The sequence below is a fragment of the Thermobia domestica genome, chromosome 2 (genome assembly GCF_964235325.1).
Source record: "Thermobia domestica chromosome 2, izTheDome1.hap1.1, whole genome shotgun sequence".
In the NCBI taxonomy this organism is placed as follows: domain Eukaryota; kingdom Metazoa; phylum Arthropoda; class Insecta; order Zygentoma; family Lepismatidae; genus Thermobia; species Thermobia domestica.
The window spans coordinates 11,375,678-11,402,218 of NC_137455.1; the positions used below are offsets into that span (position 1 = coordinate 11,375,678).

General features: G+C 35.8%; 1 protein-coding gene across 1 annotated transcript in view; it reads right to left on the minus strand.

Moving 5' to 3' along the window:
- Fatp3 (Fatty acid transport protein 3) overlaps positions 1-26,541 on the minus strand; it is a 147,168-nt gene that overhangs the window by 37,088 nt on the left and 83,539 nt on the right. Inside the window, exons 2-5 of the mRNA XM_081738509.1 lie at positions 19,585-19,738; positions 14,083-14,320; positions 6,880-7,102; positions 2,067-2,268 (exon numbers count right to left, since the gene is read on the minus strand). Of these exons, the coding sequence (XP_081594635.1) occupies positions 2,067-2,268; positions 6,880-7,102; positions 14,083-14,320; positions 19,585-19,738 (817 nt within the window). The remainder of the gene's footprint in view (positions 1-2,066; positions 2,269-6,879; positions 7,103-14,082; positions 14,321-19,584; positions 19,739-26,541) is intronic.

The following is a 26,541-nucleotide window of genomic DNA, read 5'->3' on the forward strand; positions in this document are numbered from 1 at the left end:
TGCTGTGTTGGTCAGAAACTTGAACATTGCGCAAAAAGGAAGAAAACTGATGGAAAACTTTCGAAATGTGGGTGTGGAGAAGAACTGAGAGAATTAGCTGGGTAGAGTGGAAAACGAATGAGAGGGTATTAGAAATGGTGGGAGAGCAAACAACAATTTTAGATATGGTTATGGCACTATATATCAAACACTTAAGGACATTCCTATGAATATTTAATCATTATTTTCTATCAGTGAGGAACAGGGCACTGTTTGAGCGATAAAACTGTAAAGGTGTTAATTTAAAGAACCTTTAAATAGTAAAGTTGTATTACTTCTTGTATCGAACGGGTTCTGCTATATATCGATCAATAAGGTTTTAATTATCGAACAGAATATTTTATATATTGAACAGCGGAGTTTAAATATCGAACAGAATATTTTATTTTTAAGCAAGGTCACTAAGGATAATATGGATATAGTTACATTGTAAACACATTTCAATAATTCTAAAATATAAACTAAAATAACAGATGCAAAGAGAAATACATATTAAAATGTTCTAAGCTACAATATGTTTGTTTCATGTCGTCACTCTTCAGCACAGAGAGGAGCATCTTACGTTAATCTTTTCTTGTTGCCTTTCTTCTTGTTCAGTTCTTCCCGGTATTCCTCGGAAGACATTGCATACATTTTCTTCAGCCTAAATTGATGGGGTTTCTCCGTGGCTTCAGGAAGTTTGAGAAATTCTTTGAAAAATCATCACTACTACTTAAGGAAGGCGTGGATAATAATCCCGAAGCAATCTCATCTTGATGCAATAATTTTGACTTGTGAGTTCTTACTCCAGTTTTCGAAATGACGACACTTAGAAGATCATTCTTGGGTGAAGATGCGTACACTTTAAGCGTTCATTATTCCATGAGAATTCGCGATTATCACTTTCTTACTCTTCGTTTTCTTCTTCTAAGATTGAATCATTTGTTGTTTACTTTTTAACAGACAATTTAGTTTCATGTATCAGACTGTATCGGGTTTTAACACTTTCCAATAAGCATCCAACTCTGAATCACTATCACTCTGTTCCTCTTGGTCACATCTTAGTTTGTCACGGAACATATTAAGAACACGAAGATGCATCAATTCTTCCCGAGCATCAAGCACGAACTTCAGTTTCGGATGAGGAGTAGGGAACAGTTGTTGAGAAGATGAAGGGGTGCTCTAGTTACTCTCTTGCTGTGGTTTTCAGCACATACCGGCAACACACATGTTATAGTCCACAGCAGCAGGACTCAATGGATAAAGACCACACTTACGTAATGCGTTTTTGACAATTTCTGGTTTGACGGAACCACCCCAAACTTTCTTCAATTGGAGTGCAAAATTTACCATCGTTACCGATGCTCCGAGAGTTTTGATTTTCTCGTCGTAAAGAGCATTCTTCAATGCTCGTTTCAAGGGTGAAAATACGCCTACGTCTGCTGGTTACAGAAGATGAGTGGCATTGGGGAAAAGACAATACATCTGTATTCGATGATCGTGACAATATCCACTGACTGGAAGTGATAGATGATTCCTGTGCCTATCAAGAAAGAGAATAACAGGAAGTGTGATTTTCTCAGTCTCTAGCCACAGACTAAACCGTTGGAAGTAAGTAAAAAATGTTGTGGTCTTCATTCAGCCATGTTCTGTTTTCTCGTAGATTCACAGCTCAGGTACATTGTTCTTCATAATTTGCTTAAGTCGTATGTTGCTGGTTGCTGTAGATGATCATGGTTTGGGTGCAACGCCCGTCAACACAGAAATTGCCAAGTACTATTATGCCCTCTTTTTCTTTAGATGTTGCTGTAATTTGAAGCTGTTCTCTCACAACAGGATACTTTACTGTAATTCGTAAGGCGGAAAAATAAAATAAAATAAAATAAATAAATAAAGAAAGAAAGAACTAAATAATAAATGTATTTTGGGCTTACAATAAGTAGTTATATGATTACTGTCTTTCACTAACTTCTTATATATTTCACATAAACAGCACAAAGATTAAACTGACACATCAGGACGTTTTTGAAAGTTTACTTAATCCTTACCGTGCAGTTGTACTTTACGCAGTCAGTCCAGAACCCTGAAGATGAAAATTTTTTTCTGATAGCCAGCGTGATCCCTCTCAGGAGCAATTGTCCTACACCAACCATTCCTCCAGCTGAATGGTACAGGGGCAACGGGTCATATATAATATCAGTCTCCTCCACACAAAGCATTTTGTTCACACCCATTGCTACAAACATATACCTGTAATGAAAAACGAAAGTATTTTTATCAAATAAATATAAAATCCAGTACAGCAATTTAATTATAAACATGTTTATAACGATATTACAAAGAGGTACAATCCTCATTGCACGATATAATTTATATATCTCTCTATTACAGATCATAATCAGTATTTAACAGTAAATTTAACATTCCATTCATCAGAACCATCCTTAAAACAGAAGTCGTAAATTACTACCGGTATACTCGTACGCATAGATCCGTCTTTTTGTCTCAAATAGCATCTAAATGACAAACTTTGGATGCAATAAGTATAGGAATAACTCATAATAAATGTCTTTTTAATCATTGTGTATACATAATTCTGTACAAAGCACGCAGAGAGGTTGCGAATCTTCAAAGTTCAATAATAATATAAAAGTAGTAATAATAATACATAATAATAAGTAGTAGTAATAATAATACAAAAAAAACTATTAACAGAGGATTACACTGACAAAAAATACGATTTATTTTAAGATTTTAAACGAAGTTAAAATATAAATTTACATTACTGAACCGAACATGTTCGTACATGAACTGAACTGAATAAACTGAACGTGTTCGTACTTCAAAGTCTCGGAGCTCGCAACAGCTGTCTGGTCTAGCAACGCATCTTAAAGATTATAACCATAACATCGCGGAGTCATGTTTAATTCAGAAAGCAAAAACAGCAGCGGAACGAAAAACCAAAGAATCATATTACATCCATAAAGAGAACCCCATACTTAATTTAGATAAAAAAGAAATAAATATGAATATGATTTGGATCAATCTTTTTACTACATACTTTCGCCATCTGAAAAGCAAGAAAAGAAACCTTTCCATATCCTCATTCATGTTTTCAATCCTCTTTGAATTTTAAGTAAGCTGATGATGGAGGAAGGTTCCTCCTAAAGCGATTCTTAAGAAACCTCTGCTATTTTTTTGCGGTGAGTATTAGCCTTTTTTCCTTGTTTCTCATATTTTAACTTTGTATAAAAATCTGATTTTTTCAATGCAGTGTTCTGTTCACAATTTTATTTATATAAAACTAATATATTATTATTGAACTTAAGAATGTTCAATAATCCATGTCTTACTATTTTATTAACTTATTTTCAACCCTGTCAAGTGACACATTCTTCCCTGATATCGATTTCTACTTCATAATATTATGTGATACATTCAATCCAGTGTTGTTGCCACATACTTTCAGAGATTCTGAAATATCTAAAAATTGAAAATTGTAAGATAAATTTATAGTTAGTCAATATTTCGCTGTTTATGTTCGTGTCGAGTCAGTAATCTTCCGATTGGTTTGATATAGCTCTCTACTTTTCCCTCTCCTAGGCCACACTTTCCATTTCCATGTACGTTTTCTTCCCTATCTTAACCCAGACTTTTCATTTCCATGTACTTTTTCTTCCCTATCTTAAGCCAGACGTTTCATTTCCATGTACTTTTTCTTCCCTATCTTAAGCCAGACGTTTCATTTCCATGTACTTTTTCTTCCCCATCTTAAGCCAGACGTTTCATTTCCATGTACTTTTTCTTCCCTATCTTAAGACAGACTTTTCATTTCCACGTACTTTTTCTTCCCCATCTTAAGACAGACTTTTCATTTCCACGTACTTTTTCTTCCCCATCTTAAGACAGATTTTTCATTTCTTTTTCTTCCCTATCTTAAGTTAGACTTTTCATTTCTTTTTCTTCCCTACCTTAAGCCAGACTTCATTTCCATGTACTCTTTCTTCTCTATCTTAAACCAGACTTTTCATTTCCACGTACTTCTTTTTCCCTATCTTAAGCATGACGTTTCATTTCCATGTACTTTTTCTTCCCTATCTCAAGACAGACTTTTCATTTCCACGTACTTTCTCTTCCCCATCTTAAGACAGACTTTTTATTTCCACGTACTTTCTCTTCCCTATCTTAAGACAGACTTTTCATTTCCACGTACTTTCTCTTCCCCATCTTAAGACAGACTTTTCATTTCTTTTTCTTCCCTGGGGCCGCGGTGGCTCAGTGGTAGAGCGTTCACCTCTGGTGCTTGGGGTCCCGGGTTCGATCCCAGCCCCCGCCAAGTGAACTTTGTGGTGGACAAACACCGTGTGCGTGGGTTTCCTCGGGGTTTCCCGTTTCCTCCCACTTTCTTCATTCCACCATTTCATTCATTTCTCATAATCATCGTCTCCTTTAGCCTAACCGGCATAATCGTGGGACGTAAAACTCAAAGATTTCATTTCATTTCATTTTTCTTCCTTAAGTTAGATTTTTCATTTCCATGTACTTTTTCTTCCCTACCTTAAGCCAGACTTCATTTTCATGTACTCTTTCTTCTCTATCTTAAACCAGACTTTTCATTTCCACGTACTTCTTTTTCCCTATCTTAAGACAGACTTTTCATTTCGATGTACTTTTTCTTCCCTATCTTAAGCCAGACTTTTCATTTTCATGTACCTTTTCTTCCCTACATCTTGTATTATTTGATCCCTATAGTTCAACCGTGGCCATTCTCCAGGTACTGTTCCTTCTGCCATCCTCTCCACAACTCGTAGACTGATTCCTCCATGTCTCATTAATGTGTCAAATTATCATCTCTCTTATTTTCGAAATACTCTTCAGGATACTTTCATTTTCTCCTACCATTTCCAATACTCTTTAGCGTCATATTCTTCGTTCCACCTCTTCTCTACTAGAGTTCATGCCTTCACCTATTCAACCCACATTCAATACATATGCTTTTACCAGTCTTATCTTCAGTTCTGTGTCGGTTAGAAGCTTTTGTTTCTCTTCTCTTAGAGTCCATGCCTCGTATCCACACAGCACCACACTCCATAGAATAGAATATAATAAAGTATTTTTATTGTCATTAAGCCTATAATAGGCAATTATTATGTTATTATTGAGTATTCTGCCTTTTGGCAGGTTATTATTATTATTATTATTATTATTATTATTATTATTATTATTATTATTAATTATTATTATTATTAATTATTATTATTATTAATTATTAAGATGTTTGGATCTGGAAATGTTTCTTCCACGTTTCTCGATCTTCAGCTCCCTCTTTTAACTTTCAATATTTTCTTCTATTTTTCAAATCATCGATCAGCTGTGTTCTTCTTCTTCCTATTCCTTGCTTTCCTTCCATCTTTTTTTTAATGGCGGTATAAAGAAGAAATTTTTTTCGCAAGATTTGTCCAATCCAATTGATCTTCCTACGAAGAATGCTGGCTAAAAGCGTCTTCTTCTCTCCTATTCTCTTTTAAAACATCTTCGTTTGTTACTCTCTCTCTCTCTCTGTCCATCTTCTCTTCTCCATCTTCCTCCAACACAACATTTCGAAGCCCTCTAAATATTTTTTCTCTAATTTCCGTAATGTCCAGGTCTCTGAACCATACGATCCAATATTTCAAATATAGCACCTGAAGTAGGCAATAGACAACATCAATTGAAAGATACGCCTATAGTTTATGAATCACTATCACTATATCACTGCATTACCATACTTTATTCGTGTTAACAATAAAAGTTACATTCTGGTATCATCAATTTTGAGATTCAACGAATTCATTTAAGTTGTACAAAAGCATGGCCACTAGACTATTATATACAGCAGGGCACAAAATTTCAAAGTCAGACGCACTCGTGAATCCTAAAATGGTCGCCAGTATCTCTCACGTACAAATTATGACAGTTCCCCATCCCCGACCTTTGGTTTGACAAAGAAAAACTACATTCCGTGTCTTCTCTCACTCAGTGACAATTATTTTCGTGCGAAACAGAAACCGCGCAGCCCTGTGAGTTTAGGCAGAAACCATTCCTACTGAACACTGGTCGCCAGTTCTAAATTTCTAGTCGACAATGGCGGCCTGAAATTTTGCGCCCTGATATACAGTAATTTAGTTTTAAATTTATCCATAGGCAAATGATGCGTGTAGATTGGTAACATATTTATAAATCTTACATCTACACTTACATAGCTTTCTTTACTTTTAAATATCTACAGTATCGTTTATCAATTTGTTTACACGATCTAGTATTATATGCAAATATATTTTACGTTTAAACCATTTTGGAAACATTAGTTTACAATGCTCATTGTTGGACACACCACAAATTATTATTATTATTATTTTAAGTATAGCACATCATTAATATGATTACTGTTACCCCAAAATATTAAACCATACGCTAATATACTTTGAAAAAATAAGTGGTTCCTAAGTAATTCATTGGTATTGCGACTTTTATGCTTTGTAAGAAACATTCGTTTCGTTTCGTCCTGTTGCGAGGGATGTTCAACTAAGGCACACATAATGAACATTGTCCTTGATAATTTGCTTTATACACATTTTATACGAAGCAATGAAAAGGAGCAATTTTAATGTGTACATCTATCACTTCTTCTTCTTCTTCTTCTTCTTCTTCTTCTACTACTACTACTACTACTACTACTATAATAATAATAATAGTAGTAGTACAATAGTAGTTTTGAATTAATATGTATACATCAAAAGGAGACCACTCACTGATCTTACGACTATCTCAAGTCGAAGTGAATTCCTAATAACGCCGTTAATTTGATATTGTATGTCTTACCTGATATTATTGATTATAGCAGCTTTAGGGAGTCCCGTGGTTCCTGATGTATAGATATAAATAAGTTTGTCACGATGCGAGCCCATATCGATTTCATACGGTAGAGAGTTAGGCACAGACTGAAGTCCACGGTCTAAGAGTTTGGCTCCAGGAATATGGGCTTCCGAAGTCCCTCCAGCTTCATACAGAGGCAAACGCACTTCTTCCGTGATTTCTTGCACAGCTAAAATTATAAATGCCTTTATTACTAATCAGTGTTTATCTCTCGTATACAGTGTTTATCTCTCGTATATATAAAGTTGGACCATTTCTCTTGTAACTTCTAAAGTAACAAATAAGATACGTTAAAATTTTGTATGATACAAATAGTAACAGGGGAGAAATAGTTTGACATTTTCTACAACGGGGTTTCCCAACCTGGGGATCGCGAAGCGAGGTGAAAAAGATAAATGCAATCAGGATATAGTAGCAGAAATCTATCTAAAAATGAAAGAAGTGACTATATTTGTAACTTCATATCTCTTGAACCACCCGACTGATCTCGATCAAATTTTCTACATAGATGAGGTTGGGCCTGGGGTGTTTTATCATCTCACTTTGACGCTACAACGTACGGGAGGGAGAAGGGATGGATATATATATTAGGGTGGTCCAAAATCAAATGCAAAAAATCAACTTGTTCAAAATAATCCTCCACATGGCTTATTTTGTTCCTCTAGTCATAAGCTACTTACCTGCTAAATGTCAGCCATATTGCTCGATATTTACAGGTTGCTTCATTTTAAACTTTTTTGTTCATGTAATATTATGAATGATCTAATGCTCGAGTTTTCGGAAGGTATACCCTAGACCGTTTACAAAAATAAGCATATGCCCACCTCCATATATACTCGTTTATTTGTAAATTTACGGTAAATGTATGCTGCACTATAAAAGTATTCGGTGGGTAATGGGTATATTCCCCATTATACAGGGTGAGTCAAAAGTCCTTGGACACCTGCATAAGTTTGAAAATCGACGGGAAAAGTAAAAAGTGATGATGGGAACAGAGGTTTGATGAGGGGCCGCAACTTTTGGAGTGTATGTCATTCATGGCCGCCATCTTAAAATCCGCCATTTTGGATTGAAGTCTTTTTTTAAAATGGGAAGGGGAGTGGATGACACATCAAATAACACTAGCTTGAGCTCAGGAATTTAGTGGTGTAATTTATTTTTTTCTATCTTGTACAGTTTAGAAGTTATTAACGTTCAAAGGTGGGAAATTACCTTGATACTGAATGATACACATGTTCTACGTGTTGTCATCAAGGTAATTTCCCACCTTTGAACATTAATAACTTCTAAACTGTACAAGATAGAAAAAAACAAATTACACCACTAAATTCCTGAGCTCAAATTAGTGCTATTTGATGTGTCATGCACCCCTCTTCCTATTTAAAAAAAAATTGACTTGAATCCAAAATGGCGGATTTCAAGATGGCGGCCATGAATCACATACACTCCAAAAGTTGTGGCCCCTCATCAAACCTCTGTTCCCATCATCACTTTTTACTTTTCCCGTCGATTTTCAAACTTATGCAGGTGTCCAAGGACTTTTGACTCACCGTGTATTCCTGTATACTATATTATAGATGCCAACACTACAATGTAATTTAACGCAGTCACTGTCCTAATAACTGGATAGATATAAGTTGGAAGTTTTCAATATGATCACTAGATGGCGACAGTTGATGAAGCTCCACTTGCCAACCAAGCCCCACTCAATGGCATTAACTTTTTGTCAGTTCTGAAAACTTACCCAGACGAATCTACTTCCAGTAATGTATATGCATCATTTTCAAGACTTTTGTGTCTGAATATTTAAAAGGGTTAGCACTTTTTGATGACAGAGTATCAGAATAAACAAAGGAAAAGATGATCCAAAGCCTGTAGCGGCCAACGTTACCGATGATTGAAGCTGACAAAGAAACCTAAAGAACTTAATTTTGAGGATCTTGTAACAGAGAGAACACTGTCGATATGTGATGTCCTAATAGAAAAAGACAAAGAGAGGTCTCAGACTGTTCTCTAACAAACTCCACAACATCGGCGAGATAATCCTTTTTTTTTCAAGAATTTTGCGAATTATCAAAACAAACGGCTGTGGTGAACGATTTAGCTGAATGATGTATAAGACTCATCCAAAAGTATAATGAAGCCTTGACAAAAGATGAGGAACAAACAGATCATTCTTCTATTGGTTGAAAACCATCATACAAATTTTCCTGCTCCACTTGCAGAAAGCGTTTTTGTAAATTGAGAATACAAATAGTGACATTTTTTTCTTTAAAAAATGACAAAATGGAGCGACCTGTGAATATGATTTAATTCTACTGAAATTTCGTTCGTTCGTTGTATACATCAAAAGGAATGAAATAAGCCTTGTGGACGCCAGACCACCGTTAGTTTTGTGTTTTGGACCACCTTAATAATAATAATAATAATAATATAATCTGGCGTAATGCTATTTGAAACAGACTTTATGTTGAGTTGGCAACACTGTTAATATTTGCATCGCACCGCTTAATTTTTAATCCATTAGAGCCTATCTATTCCATCTGTGCCCTCGGAAAATATGCGAACTATACTTCGCCCCCACCCCCGCAACCCTCTGGCGGATGAAACCCTCCCTTTGCTTAGGGAAAAGAAATCAACGACCTCAGCTGTGTTGCCAATTTGTCATTCAGTCGGTTGGTTTCGACGAATGAAGATCGTAAGCAACTTAGAGTGGCTAATAAGACAGAGCACAGCCAAGTCCGTGAAATAATTCATTGTGGCAACGCTTCCGCATCCAGCATGTCGGGCGTAGCAACTTATCCTTCCTCTTTTGAGCGAGTTACGGGAAATCGCATATCGACAGAAGCGCCAGAAGAGGCACAGTTGAAATAGAAAGACTCTAGTTTAAAATTTACAAACGTATTCAATATAAATAATCTACCACGTATACGTATATCCAATATACAGTACATACGAAAGTGATTTGACGATTTCTTGGAATAACTCACAGATGGCAGCACTAATTCCTAAGGCACTATTATTAATTAGTTTGTCTCTCACGATTATGCTCCAAGGCTAAGACGGGCGATGATGATAATGGACGAAATAATGGAATCAAGAAAGTGGGAGAAAACTGGAGAACCCCGAGAAAACAAATAATGTGTGATTACGTTATTATTAAGCTATCTTACGTTATGGTTAGCGTCCAAGAAAAGTAAACATTTTCCACTGTATTTCTCTCCGAAGTATTTTGCTGTCTCTTAATAATAAAATAACCAAAAGTAGTTTCTTCGAAAAAATACAATTTATCTTTCTTGTTCATTATTATTATTATTATTATTATTATTATTATTATTATTATTATTATTATTATTATTATTGATAAAATCATTGTATAATTCCTAAGTAAGAAAATCTTTATTTTTTTATTTTTTATTTTTTTTTTTAGTTTAACGCCTTTTCTGCACCAAGGCTCTGTGAGACGTGGACCTACAGGTTAACCTGGGACCAGGGTCGCCCGTGGACAATTTTGCACTCTGTGCAATGGCATCGTTTGCCGTTACCTCCCTTTCTCCAAAAAAGAACAAATTTAAAAAGCCACGACTTTAAGTATGCTACCCCATCATGAATAACGAAGGGGAGGAAAACAGCACTTACACTTAGAAAGGCCTAAACACTATAAATACAGTCTCGTTGTGTCTGTTTTTTTCTTTCTTTACATAATAATGTATTATTTGATATAGAGCTTCAATCTCAATATATCAGTTTGCAATTCCAGCGCAACTAGCTCTTTTTTTTTTTTTTTTGGTTTCCCTTCTACTACTATTAATTTTTTTTCTAAAAAAAAGAAAAAGAAAAGAAAAAAGAAAAAAACTTGTTTCACCTCCAATGATAAACTTGTTTGTGACAAAGACAAAACTAGTTTTCACATCAAAACTGTGAGAACTAACTAAATGGAACAGTTATTTGCTACAGTTTGAGAATTGAGTTCTTGTATATGACAACAATAAAGCTATTCATGCTGGCATTTGTTTGACCAGTTGCCTATGTGACAAACTAATGCGACTTAAACATGACTTACGAATGTAGTGTTCAAAATAGAAGGTTAGCTTAGTAAATTTAACTATCATCATCATGAAACCTGTTTCCAACACGAAATATTTATTTTAAATAATATAGTTATGACAGATTTTACCGCCTCGTGCAAATGCACGTTTCGCACATATGGTAGAGCTGGCCCTGCGTGAGATATGAGCTTCCACTAGAAATCGAAACCGGATTTTCCGCGCCAAAAGTACGTGTGCTAACCATCAAGACACTTGGAACACATTAATAGGTCTGTCTTAGGTCGTAGTTATACTTAAATTATGCTATTCCTATGATTATGTATATCAGTTTATTTATGTTGATATTTATTCAGATAATTTATCTGGTATATATCTACAAGCTAAGTACGAAGAATTAATTATTTCACGAAAATATATTTTAAAATATGTATTACTATTTATATTACACTATGATTCAATCGTATTTGATAAAAAATATTACATCTTAAGGAATACATGTTTATTTATGAGTGGATTTATTTCCACATATGAATTTCATACAAAATTTAATTGGATACTTTTGGCACAAGATTCAGTTGACTTATATCTTTGCAACTTTTTTGAACTTTAAGAGATTATGCGTGGAAGCTTCATTGTTTCATCAAAATGAAATCAACTACGTAACGTACACCCATGTCCAAAATTATTGTCGCATATCTATAAATATGTTGTTGTAGGAATATAATTTGATAACGAATTCGCTCGGTATTTCTTATAATGTTAGTATGTGTATAATCAGCAAATACATGTATGTGACAAATTTCATGTCAAAAGACCAGTAAATAAGAACAATAAAACGAAAATAAAACTTTCTTGTCCATTTAGCAACATTTTGTTTTATTCAATCTAATTTTTGTATTTATAACTCTTTTCCTATGAAATTTAGCACAAATATACATTTCCCGATTATATACATAGTATCAGTATTAAAAGTACCCTGTAAAATCATTATCAAATTATATTCTTACAAGAAGACATTTATAGATATGCGACAATCATTTTGGACATGAGTGTACATTGCTTTGGATCGGATTGCTAATCTCAAAGTGAAACAACAAAATGTCCAATCATGTTTTCAATAGTGAAAAAAAAATATGTGTATCTAATTCAAGGTTTGTTCTTTGCTTTACATAATGATTAGATACCATAATGATAATTAAGATTCTTATCAACAACAGATCAAGGTCCATCCGTGATTTTGATTTAACCATTTTTCATGTATAAAACACCAAAACTTTCAAGTAATTTCTAAATTAAATAGATCATAGCATGTATATACTCCATCTCTCTATTCCCGCATGTATTCCTCTACTGCCAATTACCATTCTTTCTCCCTCCCAATTAGTGTTGCCAACCTTTGAAAATGTAAAATACCGGAACCCCTCCTCGAATACTCTTAAGATTGTGACATCATGACTCGTCAAAAATGTGAACAACTTGAAAGTGGTTAACTGACATAAAATTGAGCGATTCGGAGTTCAAATTTAATAACTTTACCTACTTTTGAAGCATTAATTTAACTTATTATTCCAGTCTGAGTTGAGTCGGCATATGTAATTTTTGTAGTCTACCATCAATAATACGTACATTGTATTTAAAACAGAAAAGTAAATACTATTGACAATATAATTATCACATGCAAAAAATACACTTGAAAAATAAGTCTTACCAGCTTTGTTGGGGCTGGTAATGTCTCATAATGCCTAGATACTTTTACTGTATGTGGATGCACTATTTAATTGGAAGATGTAGTTGGGGATGAAGCAGTGCTAGCCGCGCTCTTGAAAATGCATTTTTGTTGATTTTTGGCAGTTTTGATTTTCCTGCCTTTAAGGTTGGTTTAAAAGGGACAAGTTTTGTCAATAGATATCACTACGGTCTCCGTATCTCTCTCATGTATTTTTTGCCTTTCTCGAAAATTCACAATTTTTCTTACAAATTTCAACCTAGAGACTTCAAATTTTTAGAGAAAGAATTTCATAACCTATCAAAGGCAACAATCCGTGCCGATTTTTTATTTAGAATTTTCTTCATTGTTGAAATGGATATCCAAACCTTTAACAACGAAACTGTTTTAACAATGAAGAAAATTCTAAATAAAAAATCGGCACGGATTGTTCCCTTTAATAGGGTGTGAAGTTCCTTCCCTAAAAATTTGAAGTCTCTAGATTGAAATTTATAAAAGAAATTGTAAATTTTTGTGAAAGGTAAAAAATACATGGGAGAGATACGAAGACTGTAGTGACATCTATCGGCAAAACTTGTTCTTTTACACTAACCTTAATTCTTCAGCTAACTCCGCGCACCACAGGTCGATTTCAACGCGAACTATAAGCTCTGTTCATTTAACCATGTTCACCGACAAACGATTCCTTTCGTCACTCCAAAATAATGTGAATAAAATAGAGAATAAGACTAGTCAGAGGAAAAAATTACCGGACATTTCTCATCCGATTTTGAGGTCGGACACCGGACAAGGAGGTCAGAAACTGATTTGTCCGGTAACATAACGGACGGTTGGCAACCCTACCCCCAAGAAAAATAGCAGAGACCGGAGTTGTTGGTTATGACAAAGCCAGGATCATCTGGTTGTAGACTAAATTTTATTCAATTTCGAAATTTTCGTTTTAAAAGCAACGATAGTGCCGTTTCCAATGATATATATTCTCTACCCAAAACAATCTCATGGTGTCAATCTGCGCCTTAGAAACCTCCTGTGAGCACTTCTACTTTGTGCTCAAACAATAGAAGATCGAAAGGAAGAGGAAACTACTTTCTGGGAAAAAAGCAGTAATGTTTTATATGTTAAAGTTACCACGTCAGTAATCGAGTGGTAGAACAGAAAAATCCCAGAAAAACTTCAGTCAGAGCTCTGACTGCTGGATTTAAACCCAGAATTTCTAGACTATCAAACGTAAACACTGTTCTTTCTGCATCAACCGATTATTTTATATTGTTTTGTTTTACTTTAAAAAGACTTAATTGCTAAAATGTACAATTTATAATTTTTACTTGGTCCATTTATGAAATAGGATATCTAAGAAAATAAATGAACATCTACCTGAATGGACATCTGCCCCATAAATAATCGCCTGACTTTTGGCAACAGTGATGGAATGGATGAGAGGTTGGCGACGAAGATTATAATTAATCAAAGCTGTCACAACACCGATTTTTGATAGACCAAGCCATATGCAAATATATTCAGGCCGATTTTCCATAAACAGCGCCACTGTGTCACCATGATTAAAGCCTTGGCTCTTAAAGTAATGGGCGACGCGATTGCTGTACTCGTCAAGCTGAAAGAAAGAAAAAAAATATTATGTTATATATTCTACATCTTCTACCACTAAGTCAAAACTTGCTCCGGACCGTTATAAATATGAGAGAAAGAGATAGGCAACTAAGACACGCCAGAAGGATCATTAGCAGGGGCGCCCAAAGAAAATTTTCTAGAGGGGAGCCCATCTCCATGGTTGCCATATTACGTCTGGCATTTCTGGCATTTAATATACGTGGTTTGCTACATTACGTATACATTTTCGTAAGCCAGAGGGGGGCCTGGACCCCACCCTGCCCTCCCATTCGGGCGCCCATGATTATTAGATACAGAAATATCGCTTCGTTTTTGTTCAAAAGAATACAGAGACGTACGACATATTTATTCCTTATCCGGCCAGGAGCGTCACCTGATCTAACTTAGTTTTTTTTAAGGCTAAATCAAGGATCTCGTGTATAGGTCCTCTATATTAAGTTCACGAAAGAATCGTGTCCACAGACAAGCAGCAAATAGGAAGACAAATAATAAAACATGAAATAAGTAAAGAGAAATTAACAACTCAGAAATATGTATTTGTTTAAAAAAAAACTTTCTTAAATACAGCAACCAATCAATTCTTCCGTTCTTCTTTGCTGCCACTTGAACTAGAGAGGTCCGTCTAATTGGCATCTTGGTTCAGCCGTTACAATTGAAACGTTTCCATTAGTTGGAAAAATTAATGAAAAATTTAACGGATTAATTGAAAAATAATTGATAAATTAAATACTAATGTCAGAAAAAAAGTAGCGATTAAAATCAAAATTAACTCCAAGATTAATCTATTAAAGTTAAAATTAAAAACGACAAATTTTCAAGCAATAAGAATTGTCTTGAGTTATGGGAGTTCATGTTACTGTGAAGTGAACGTTTCAAACCTCATAACTAATAAAATTAAAATATAAAATTGAGAGGGGAAAAAATGAAAATTATGTATTTTTCGATTTAACTTTTTGTATATCTCTTAGTTTTATGCTTCCACGAGAGATATAACTTGAGATAATACGAGGATGATTCAGAAAGTAATGCCTCCAAGGCCACTACTTGGCCAATAGTACAGCAAACATTCTGAACTGTTTAGCATTAATGCACTAATGTTTAAGCTATAGAATGCCACTTGTCTTACCTTCCTATCTATTTTCATTCCAGAGTAATGGAGCAATCTATGGCATCCAGTGGTGATGTCCGGTTGAAACAGCAGGCTGTCATTGAATTTCTGTCTGCAGAAGGTTACGCGCCCAAGAACATTCACCGCCGGCGACAAGTCGTGGACACACCATTACGACCCGCAAACGAAGAGTCAGTCGATGGAGTACCGCCACATGTCCTCTCCTCCACCAGAAGATTCAAAGTTGTCCTATCTGCTGGCAAAGTGTTATGCCTATAATCTGGTACGACTTTTGTCTCTTCCCCAAACTTAAGGATCACCTTAAGAGTCTTCATCCCGGCGAAATTAAAATACCGCTAATTTTACAGTACTTATGTGATATCTTCAAATAGATAAAAGATAATTGAAATATGGAACAAGAGCGCCCTAGACAATATTGTTTTGCGTGAAATACCGTTATCACAAGTCACCTAGTGGCTTTATGTTTTCAGCTGTTTAGAATCTCGAAAATAAATGCCGATTTTCAAAATGGCTCGAAATCGAAAGCAGATAAGTGAGTCGTGATAACGGTTTCTTATGTAAAATAATATTGTCTAGGGCGCTCTTGTTCCACATTTCAATTATCTTTTATCCATTTGAAGATATCACATAATTACTGTAAAATTAGCGGTATTTTAATTTCGTCGGGATGAAGACTCTTAAGGACCAACGCTGCAGTTGTGACGCAGAGGTGGAAGCAGCAGTTTGGTAATGGTATCGCCAACGGCACGAAAAAACCTTGTTTCGCGTTGGTGCAAGTGTGTTGCCTTAATGAGGACTATGTTGAAAAATGATACCAGCATTTATAGCTGACATTGCAAGCTTTCCACTGATACCTGTATCGGTGCTATCTGTCAAACACAGATAAAGGTATCACCGTGGTGGCATTACTTTCTGAATCACCCTCGTAGATATATGTATATACTTATGTTTGATTTCTCTCACAATAACAAATACAGTCAGAGCTGGGACTTATTATCGAACCTGAAGTCATATCAAAAAGTCATTTCTTGCTATCTAAAGATAATGAGATGCGTTTTTGCTATATAAAGATTAATATACAAACCGGAAGTGGTCATAGATTTCTACAATTTCCGGTCGCACTAGAGAAATAAAGCCGAGAATGGAACATATTCATGGGAAACCAAATCCATATTAAGAAAATGTTTCTGTCTATTACAGTTTTTCATTAGGTCTATGGCGACCAGTGTTGAAACCGGAAATAAGATTTCCAACTTTCCGGTATGAATAGAGGGATAACGGTCGAGATTGTTTTCTTGGAACGCAGAATCCATTGAAACCGGAAGTGGTAACAGACTTCTACTATTTTTGGTTTAAGTAGAAGTAGAGAGTGATTAGGTTGCAGATGGAAAGTTTGGATAAGCAGGTAAGGGAGGTGACAGGACTTGTCCTTGGAACGATTAATAGATTCCAAAAATCCGATTCTAACTCACACTCTCTCTCTCTCTCTCTCTCTCTCTCTCTCTCTCACTCTCACTCTCTCACTCTCTCTCTCTCTCTCTCTCTCTCTCTCTCTCTCGCTGTTTTTGCACTTTTTACATTAACGTTGAAACCGAAAGTCAGTGGCGGGTCTTGCCTAAGGCCGGGGCGCTAAGCCCCCCAGTTTTTTTTTTAGTGACAACAATAATTTAATGTATTATTAATATATTTTTGAAAGTTTATAGTAAACTCATGATATATCTGTCATAGTCTGGATTTTAACTGTCCCCCAGTTTTCACCTTCTAGATCCGCCACTGCCAAATGTAGTCAATTTCTACCACTTTCGGTTTTTAACAGAGAGGTGTAGGTGGTGATGCTGAATTGATTTTTTTTAAAAGGATTTTGTCGCTAGCTCTCTTTTACCGTTTTTGTTCTAGGACGATAAATGTTGAAACCGGAAATGGTTAATTTCTACCATTTCCGGTTGGAGTAAAGCAACCATTCATGTCGATTCCAGAAAACCGCTTCTCGATAAATCTTACTTTTTGCTCTAACACCTGTCAACAGACGGATATGGCGGTTCTAAAAGACTTCTGATACTTATGCATAACTGTTTGAAACTCTAAAAGTGGACGTTTCCTCTCCTTATACACAGACAAAGAAGTTGAGTAAGCAGACAACTACTTACAAGAGCCAGTTGAAACTACTGCTCTATAGGATAAAGCATTCTTCTATATACCACTTATGGTATCAGTGTGCCTTTCAATTATCTTCGCTACAGAACAGAACTTCTATTGAGTGACTGCCACCAGAAGTACTCTCTAATTTTTGTTGGCCATTTATTTGCGATTTTCAAGTAGCTGTCACTTTCACAGCAACTGGATTGACACACGCCATACTGCACGTCTTCCGAATACTAATACAACGCCTTTGTTACCCGGTTAACATGATCTCAGCCACAGATACAGATGGGATTAAAAAGAACATAGTACAGTAGTTAGTGTTATAAAAACTCGGAAAAGAAAGCGGGCAATGTATATTATATGAATGTAAATGTTCAAGTAATTGCCCATTGGCTCAAGTAATTGCTGTTGTCTAATGCGAATTGCATGAACTGTTAGCGACTATCAAGAAAACTCGCGACGACAAGGAATGATACAGTTGTCGAAGCACGTTGAATCAGGATGACAACTTGTTTTTGTAGAATCTTCTGTTTTCGAAATTTTCAAAGGGAAGTACTTAAATGAAAATTATTCCGACATATTAATTTATAAGGGGCCACGGTGGATCAGTGGTAGAGCGTTCACCTCTGGTGCATGGGGTCCCGGGTTCAAACCCTGCTCCCCCAAGTGAACTTTGTGGTGGACAAACACCGTGTGCGTAGGTTTTCTCGGGGTTCTCCCGTTTCCTCCCACTTTCTTCATTCCACCATTTCATTCATTTCTCATAATCACCGTCTCCTTTAGCCTAACCGGCATAAGCGTGGGACGTAAAACTCAAAAGATTTCATTTTATTTTACATTAATTTATAAACTATTGATATTGCACTAATTATTAAACTTTACACTAATTATTACTTTACTTATATCATGCATTAAAATTAGGGTTGCCAACTTTTGAAAAAGGAAATAGCGGATACCCTCCTGGAGTACGTATACTCTTAAGATTATGACCTCGTCGCTCGTCAGAGATGTGAACAACCTCTAAGTGGTTACCTCAAGTGAAACTGAGCAATTCGGAGTTCGAATTTAATAACTTTATTTACTTTTGAAGCATTTATTAAACTTTCTTATTCGAGTTTTGGCTGAGTTGGAACATGTAATTTTTGTAATCTGCAAGATTTGAGGACACGGTTGAACCATTGTTAAATTAAAGTTGTAAGATATAAAGACACAGTTGAACCCTTGTTAAATTAACGTTGCAAGGTTTGAGGACACGGTTGAACCATTGTTAAATTAAAGTTGTAAGATATAAAGACACAGTTGAACCCTTGTTAAATTAACGTTGCAAGGTTTGAGGACACGGTTGAACCATTGTTAAATTAAAGTTGTAAGATATAAAGACACAGTTGAACCCTTGTTAAATTAACGTTGCAAGGTTTGAGGACACGGTTGAACCATTATTAAATTAAAGTTGTAAGATATAAAGACACAGTTGAACCCTTGTTAAATTAACGTTGCAAGGTTTGAGGACACGGTTGAACCATTGTTAAATTAAAGTTGTAAGATATAAGAACACAGTTGAACTATTGTTAAATGAAGGTTGCCAGGTTTAAGGACACGGTTGAACCATTGAAAGTTATATTAAAAAAAATGAAAAAGATACACTATTTACAACCAAAGGCGAAATATTATTAGCCATAGATAATTGGTAATAACTAAAAACACTAACTTGACAAAAATTTTTCATATGTTTTGCTATGTACTGAAATTATTGTTCTCTACTACGATGTAATTCAATTGTAATACAATAGCAGAACCAAAGTTTTAAAATATAATTCCAAAATTATTCTATATTTATTTCTTATAATTATTAAACCTTTACAGAAAAAAAATATACAATTAAGGTTAACGAAATTCTTTAATAGAATACAATGTTAAGATATTAACTATTTCTTAAGACGGTAAAACTTTTAATAATGAAAATAGCGTAGACTTACTTGCTGGAACGTCCATTCCTCGTCTTCGAAGTATATGGCCACTTTCTTTGCATTTCGAGGTACAATTTCTTTACTAAAAATCTGAGCAACTGTGTAATTCTTTTTCGCCCACCACCATAGGAGAAGGTTTAATTTAGTGAACCTTATAACAGCTCTGCAACAAAAGCAAAGGAACACAATTAAAAGAACTGAATTTATAATCTGTTTTTTTATTGTACTCACTAAACTAAAAGCGAAATTCATTGATATGACAGTCCAAGAAGGGTTGTGGCCGGCGAAGCGGCATGGATCAGGAAGTCTATTCCTGTCGCCTTTATTTCTGACTTTCTACACCGGAATTTGTTCCCTTTTCTAAAGTTCCACGATCATGCTCCGAAGTTAAGGAAGACGGTTGTAAGATAATGAATAGGAGAACCTGAAAACTCACGTACACGTATTTATTCATCATAAAGCCAGTAATAAGGGGAATAGCTGATCTAACTTCGGGCCCTTGGATTGCGGCGCCTAGGTCAATGCCCCAGGAGTACTTACGACCACCTCCTCTGTATTTTGGGAGGGATAACTTGGACCACCTCCTAAATTTTGGTACGGGAGAAATTTGTTTGAATTTTCTCTTAGTTTCAAAATATTGTTTTGATTTTTTTAGTTTTTTTTTGTTTCAATACTTTTGTTTGAAATCTTTATTTGAAAGTTCATTCATTCATTGAAAAAATTTTTGTTTAAATGGCATGAACCTTGTTCAAAATTTCCACTCGACTCATAACAAATGTCCTATAGAGCTTGCTTTATGAATTATTGCTTTATCAGCAGAATTTACAATGTACCCTGGTCGTATCAAAGAGAATGGACCCCCATACTCCCCCAAGGTAATAAAGACTCAAAGGGGAAAAATTGGGTTAAAAACTTCTAAAATTTGAACTTTTGGCAATATTTTTTAACTCATGAAAGGGAACGAGATTAACCCCAAAAACATATAGAGATAATACATACGCTGGCCATATACTACCATACCAAATTTTTAAATTTGGCAATATACAGAACTTAGGGGGGTGGCCCTACGTACCCTTGCCAAAAGATAGAGGGGGTGGTCCTAAGTACCTCTAGGGCATTGGTCTAGGCACCCGGGCGCAGCAATCCAGGGGCCCCAAATATTAGTTTAGCTGTTCCCCTTACTACTAAGTCCACTTGATGCAAGGAACCTCACGTACGAGGGGCGGGAGCTTGACCACTAAACCACAATGAAAGAAGCACGGATCTATCTGAGTGACTGTAGAGAAGTTGGGGCCCCACCTACACAAGTGTTCATGATAAAGAAGCGATGTTGTTTTGGTGCGTCAACGCAAAGAAAATTTCTCGAAAGGTTTTATGATGTTAGTGGCTTTTAGTAAGTGGGAAGCTCAAGATTCGTAAAGTCGAAAAAACTGTAAAACTCAGTGTTGCCTATTACCAAGACCATTTCTTATCCCCAGTTCTCACAGACTAAATACCAGCATTGAACTGTGGTGCCAGAATAAGCTTCAAAACATTGTCGTCCTTCTACTGACGCATGGCAGCTGTAATTTATGCTTATGCTATTGTCGTTAAGAGTCTAATGCAAATCTCATAAATTCCTGTGTCTTTTGACTTGTCAAATAGCGCCTTTCATCGCGTTGGGTTAGCACGTAAATGACCTCTGTAAATACTGCTAACAGGACAAACAGTATATCCGTGGTATTTACATCTGCAACGAAGTCTGCTGCAGTGGAAACTGCGATGTCGTGCAATATTCCATCTCCATACCGTGGCAGACACATCAAGCATCTTTGGTAATGTTAGAAATATCTTAGATTAGCCACAATTTCAATTTGTTATGGACAAGAATCGCTCACTGTAACACCAAATATCGGAACTGTCAACCCATTCCTAGAGAAAATTTATTTGAATTTACAGAAAACAACATGCCTGGATGGAGAATGACCATGTAACTTTTCAACATGTATTCTTATAAACAGGGGGTGCACCCACGGGGAGGAGGTCCATCGGGTCCGGACAGTCTAAAAACAATCTGATTTTATCATTTTTCGTGAGAATATACATGTCAGTGCTTAAAACAATACTTTGTTTTCGGCTGTAGAATAACACCCGTTCGATATTACATGTCTGCTATTATTGGACCCTCCAAAAATCTTGGCCCCCTTCATCGATCGAAGGAGCTCAAGTGATAAGGCGTTGGCTTCGTATTCAGGAGATCGTGGGTTCGATTCCCGCTGCCGACCATCCTGACTGGAGTTTTTCAGGGCTTTCCTCAGTCCTACCAGGCAAATGCTGGGTTGCTACTTACTAAACAGGCATTGGCCGATACCTTCCCAAATCTTTTCCATTGTTATTGTTGCTGTTAGATATCCAGTATAAAATGTATCTGGTGATAGTTTAAAAAAATATATAGGGTGGCCCAAAAGTAGGTATACACTCCTGCAATGATCAAGTATAATATTGTAGTTTATTGGTTTATTTGTTTTGGCTCTTCCGAGCTTAAGATGTAAGTAAAAACATATTAAAAATAAATAATAAAGAAACTAAGTCTACCTGATGGATAACAATAAGAAATTATATAAAATGCAATGAGCTAATTAGTACGGTACTGTATACCTACTTTTGGGCCACCCTGTATATCTGGGTGAGCACCTATCAAATAAAATACAATAAAATTCATAGCCTCCGTAAGGAGGATAAAAACCTTCTTTGTCAACGACTATTATTATTATTATTATTATTATTATTATTATTATTATTATTATTATTATTATTATTATATAAATTATGACACACATGGGAAGAATATTAACGTACGTGGTACTTCTAATCTCAATATTTTTACCATCGCTCGAAGTTAAAATTTTGTTTAACCACGTGGTAAATAAACTGGACATCCCCTCTGCTCTACTGGTTTAATGGACCATTACGGGTAAATGGGGTAGAACCTGCAGGTAGAGCACTCAGAAATGTGCATTACTAAAAGAAAATCTACCTTTACTCGAAACCCTAATCTGTTGATGCCACTGGCACAGTCTCTTCTATTATAAATAAAAGCACTGATTTCAGCTTCAGGTCTGTTTCCAACCCTATACATAGCATGAATATCATACTTATATGACTGTACTTGACACGTGTGCACATGCTGCTGAAACTCATCTACCCTTTGTTCCCGTCACATGTCCAATGACCGAGTCCTTTGACCTAGAAAGCTCATCAACGCCTTATGATCACCGGACGGGTCAATCAATGATATCATTTGTCTTCCCTGCCCTGACAAATGTCACATATTCGTTCGTACACATGTGTTCTTATTCTCTACCTTCGATCCAATACATCGCTTCCCAAATTGTCCTCATTCTACTGAGTAAATATATATTGGTAACAGTGGCGTATTTAGGGGGCTATCGGGTTCAAGTCCCCCCGAAATAAATTTGTTACTTTTTCGCATTCCACGTACAACAATAATCCTTCTTACCATTTCTAAGAATTTCATTGACTTTCCATTTTCTTATGCTCTTTGTTCAGAAAATATACTATATTTGTTAAAAAAAAAAAAAATTCATGTAAGAACTGCCTTCTTTTTTTGTTTCTTTCGTCCATTCTACTCTTCTGTTTCTTATTCTTGGTTGTTACTTTCTTTCCTTTCTTCTATCACACTTTCGACTGTTGTTAGTTATAATTCAGTCGGCCGTCGTCAGTAATACCGTAGAAGGAGTGATAAGCGATAAGCGAAAACTTGAAGGGATATCAACATCATGGAACTTGTAATTATTATAGCAAAGGAATATTTACATCGTTTAGTTCTAAAGGAAAGTAAATGTTTGAATTAAAGAAAATCAAGAGTGGGGGGGGGGGATAAGTAGCCCGGGAAATTGTGTAGGCCAAAAGGATGCTTCCGTTTTCTTCTATGAATAGAATAAAAGGTTAGATTCACTGCTAAATTTTTGTGTGTATCACATCACATAAGATTCACCAGTCCGCAATTCTTGCCATTAAAACTGCAATCAGTATATTTCCGCTTCAACTTGTCTCAACATTTTCTTTAAGATAAAAACGTACACAGATAAAACCAAGGATCTTATAAAATAGAGGATCTGCCCTTACAACAAAATCTTGAAGCCATACGTCAGAGTTTCGCCGCCCCTACTCTGCCCACTCCGCCCAATAGGATCGCATTGTTTTGAGCCAACAATCATGGCGGAAACGAAAGTAGCCAATCAGACGATGGTAGAAACGAGAGTAGCCAATCAGACGTGCCGATGCTTTGTTGCTTTTTGGCTTCGCCGATTTAATAGAATGAAGATACATATGGGCAGATCCTCTATTTATAACATCCTTTGATAAAACTGAATTTTTCCATTAACAATAAATAAATAAATAAATAAATAAATAAATGAGTTAAGTCGAAATGAGATTACAAATATTCAACGTGTGTTTGCAGAAGCGTCATTTCAGATTTGCCTTGGCAGGGGGGGGGGGAAGATCCTCCACCGACATACGAGTTTCACGTTTCTTCCTAGTATATTAGTAGGCAATCCATTAAAATATATTTAATTCTCAAACTCATGCCCCCTTTCCCCCCGATGCTACTCCAATGACGTCCTTATGTGTTTATGTTTCAAAGGTGAAAATAAAAAAAATATAAGTGCTTATTCACGTCGTGTGCATAGAACCCCCTCCCCCGAAACAAAATCCTAAATACGCCACTGATTGGTACAGTAAAGCATTATAGATGGGTATGCTTCGTCCCTTCCATGGACTTGAAAAGAATATTTCATTTCATAGTTTAACATTAATTGGGTAGAAGCAACACGAATACCCGCATGCATGCGAGTTGACTCACATCTTTTATGATAGAGTAATTACATAATAACCTTTAATAATAATAGCACTTCAAACGATTCCAAACACGAACACATTTTCCACCAAAAAGAGGAAGAAAGACTAAAAATGTTTTGATTTATTTTTTAATTCGTGCAACATAGTATCCATTCACTCTATTCCGTTTTATGGCCGTTTTCAGTGTCAAGGCTATATAAGACATACGGATTTTTTGGGGATGAGACAGACTCAGCGCTACCATAATTATATGCAACACGTTTATTTGCACGGGCCAGCAAAATCTGACATATATATCTATCTATTAAAATGCTACAATAGCAATAAGAGCGCCTGAGCTCCAACCTCTAACTTTGGATTTCAAACCTTTGATTTATTTGTGATTTCACGTTTTAAAAAGACAAATATTTTAAAGTATGTGTACTTTAAATAAATTATTTATTAAAAAGATCTTTTCTCACAAAGTTTATTTTCTAAAATTATTGTTCAAAGCTTTTGTATTTTAATAAGACTTCTCCAAAATCAATGCAAATGAATTATGCTGCCATCTTGGGAGTTCTTTTAAACTATATGTTTGTGGCCAATCCTTTCGACAATGAGATCTCGGAAACTACAGGCTCTAGAAAGATGACGATTTCACTGATCGATTGCAAATTTTGCGTAGATTGTCCAGTTCTAATTGAATATTTAAAAAAAATGGCCATCATTTCTTTATTACACTTTTACGGGTACACTGGAAGTGTTGAAATAAAAAAAAGCTAAAACTAAAGCATCATACACATTATACATTCCAACACCACGTAATTGTATGTAGGGGTTGCATATCTCTCAGGCGTTTGTTTCATGGCCAAACGACAATGAAAAATGAAGGATAACCATTTCTTCAGGCTAAGATGAATCTGTATTATTTGGAGTGTTTTGCCCAATGAACACTATATATCACTGATATTATAATTAATTGTATATGTAATGTATTTCCTTATTACATATTGCATACAAGAAGAAAGAAAACACTGATCATACATGAATTAGAAACTCCAACCGGAAGTAGGCTCAAATCTTATAAACGGAGCGAGATATTGAAAATATCTCCCCTTTATGGTACCCCTTGCCGATTTCTATCAAGACGTCTTTCACCTGTGTCTGGAAAGGGACATGTACAGGTGTTGTGAGGAATGGCAAGATGATTCGTGTTCATATGTGAATGATGCGCTGTGTAGAGAGCGCAGGTTCAGCTAATATGATTTAAAAATAAGTATTTCTTGTTGGAGAAAATCTTCCACGGTTATGCCGGCTAGGTTAAAGGAGACGGTAATGGTGAGAAATAAATGAAATTGTAGAATGAAGAAAGTGGGAGGAAACGGGAGAACCCATGCACACTGTGTTTGTTTACCACATAGCTCAATTGGGGCGAGCTGGTATCGAACCAATGATCGCAGGCACCAGAGCTAAATCCTTTACCACTGAGCCACCGCGGCCCGAAAATATTTCTCGTTGGAAACAGACTTCATGATTATGGTAGTTAAATTTACTAAGCTGACCTTTTAAATACTACATTCATAAATTATGGTTAGGTCGAATTAGTTTTAGGTAACAAGGGACATTGCTAAAGCAACTTTGTCACAAAAAAGTTCATTAACATTGAACGTGGAAACATTTTTTTTTAATGTTTTAACAGGCGTAAAAGAAAAATCAAGAAATAAAGATAAAAGAGCTAGTTGTACTGAGATTAGAAACCGATACATTAAGATTAAAGACCGATATTGAAAAATGAAATGAAATGAAATCTTTAAGTTTTACGTCCCACGGATATACCGGTTAGGCTAAAGGAGACTGTGATGATGAGAGATGAGTGAAATGGTGGAATGAAGAAAGTGGGAGGAAACGGGAGAACCCCGAGAAAACCCACAAGCACGGTGTTTGTACACCACAAAGTTCACTTGGCGGGGTCTGGGATCGAACCCGGGACCCCAAGCACCAGAGGTGAACGCTCTACCACTGAGCCACCGCGCCCCCCTCAAGACCGATATTGAATTCTATATTTAAAAAAGGATTACTATCTTCCCTCTGCAGGTGTTTGCTTTATCTTTCACTAACGTAATA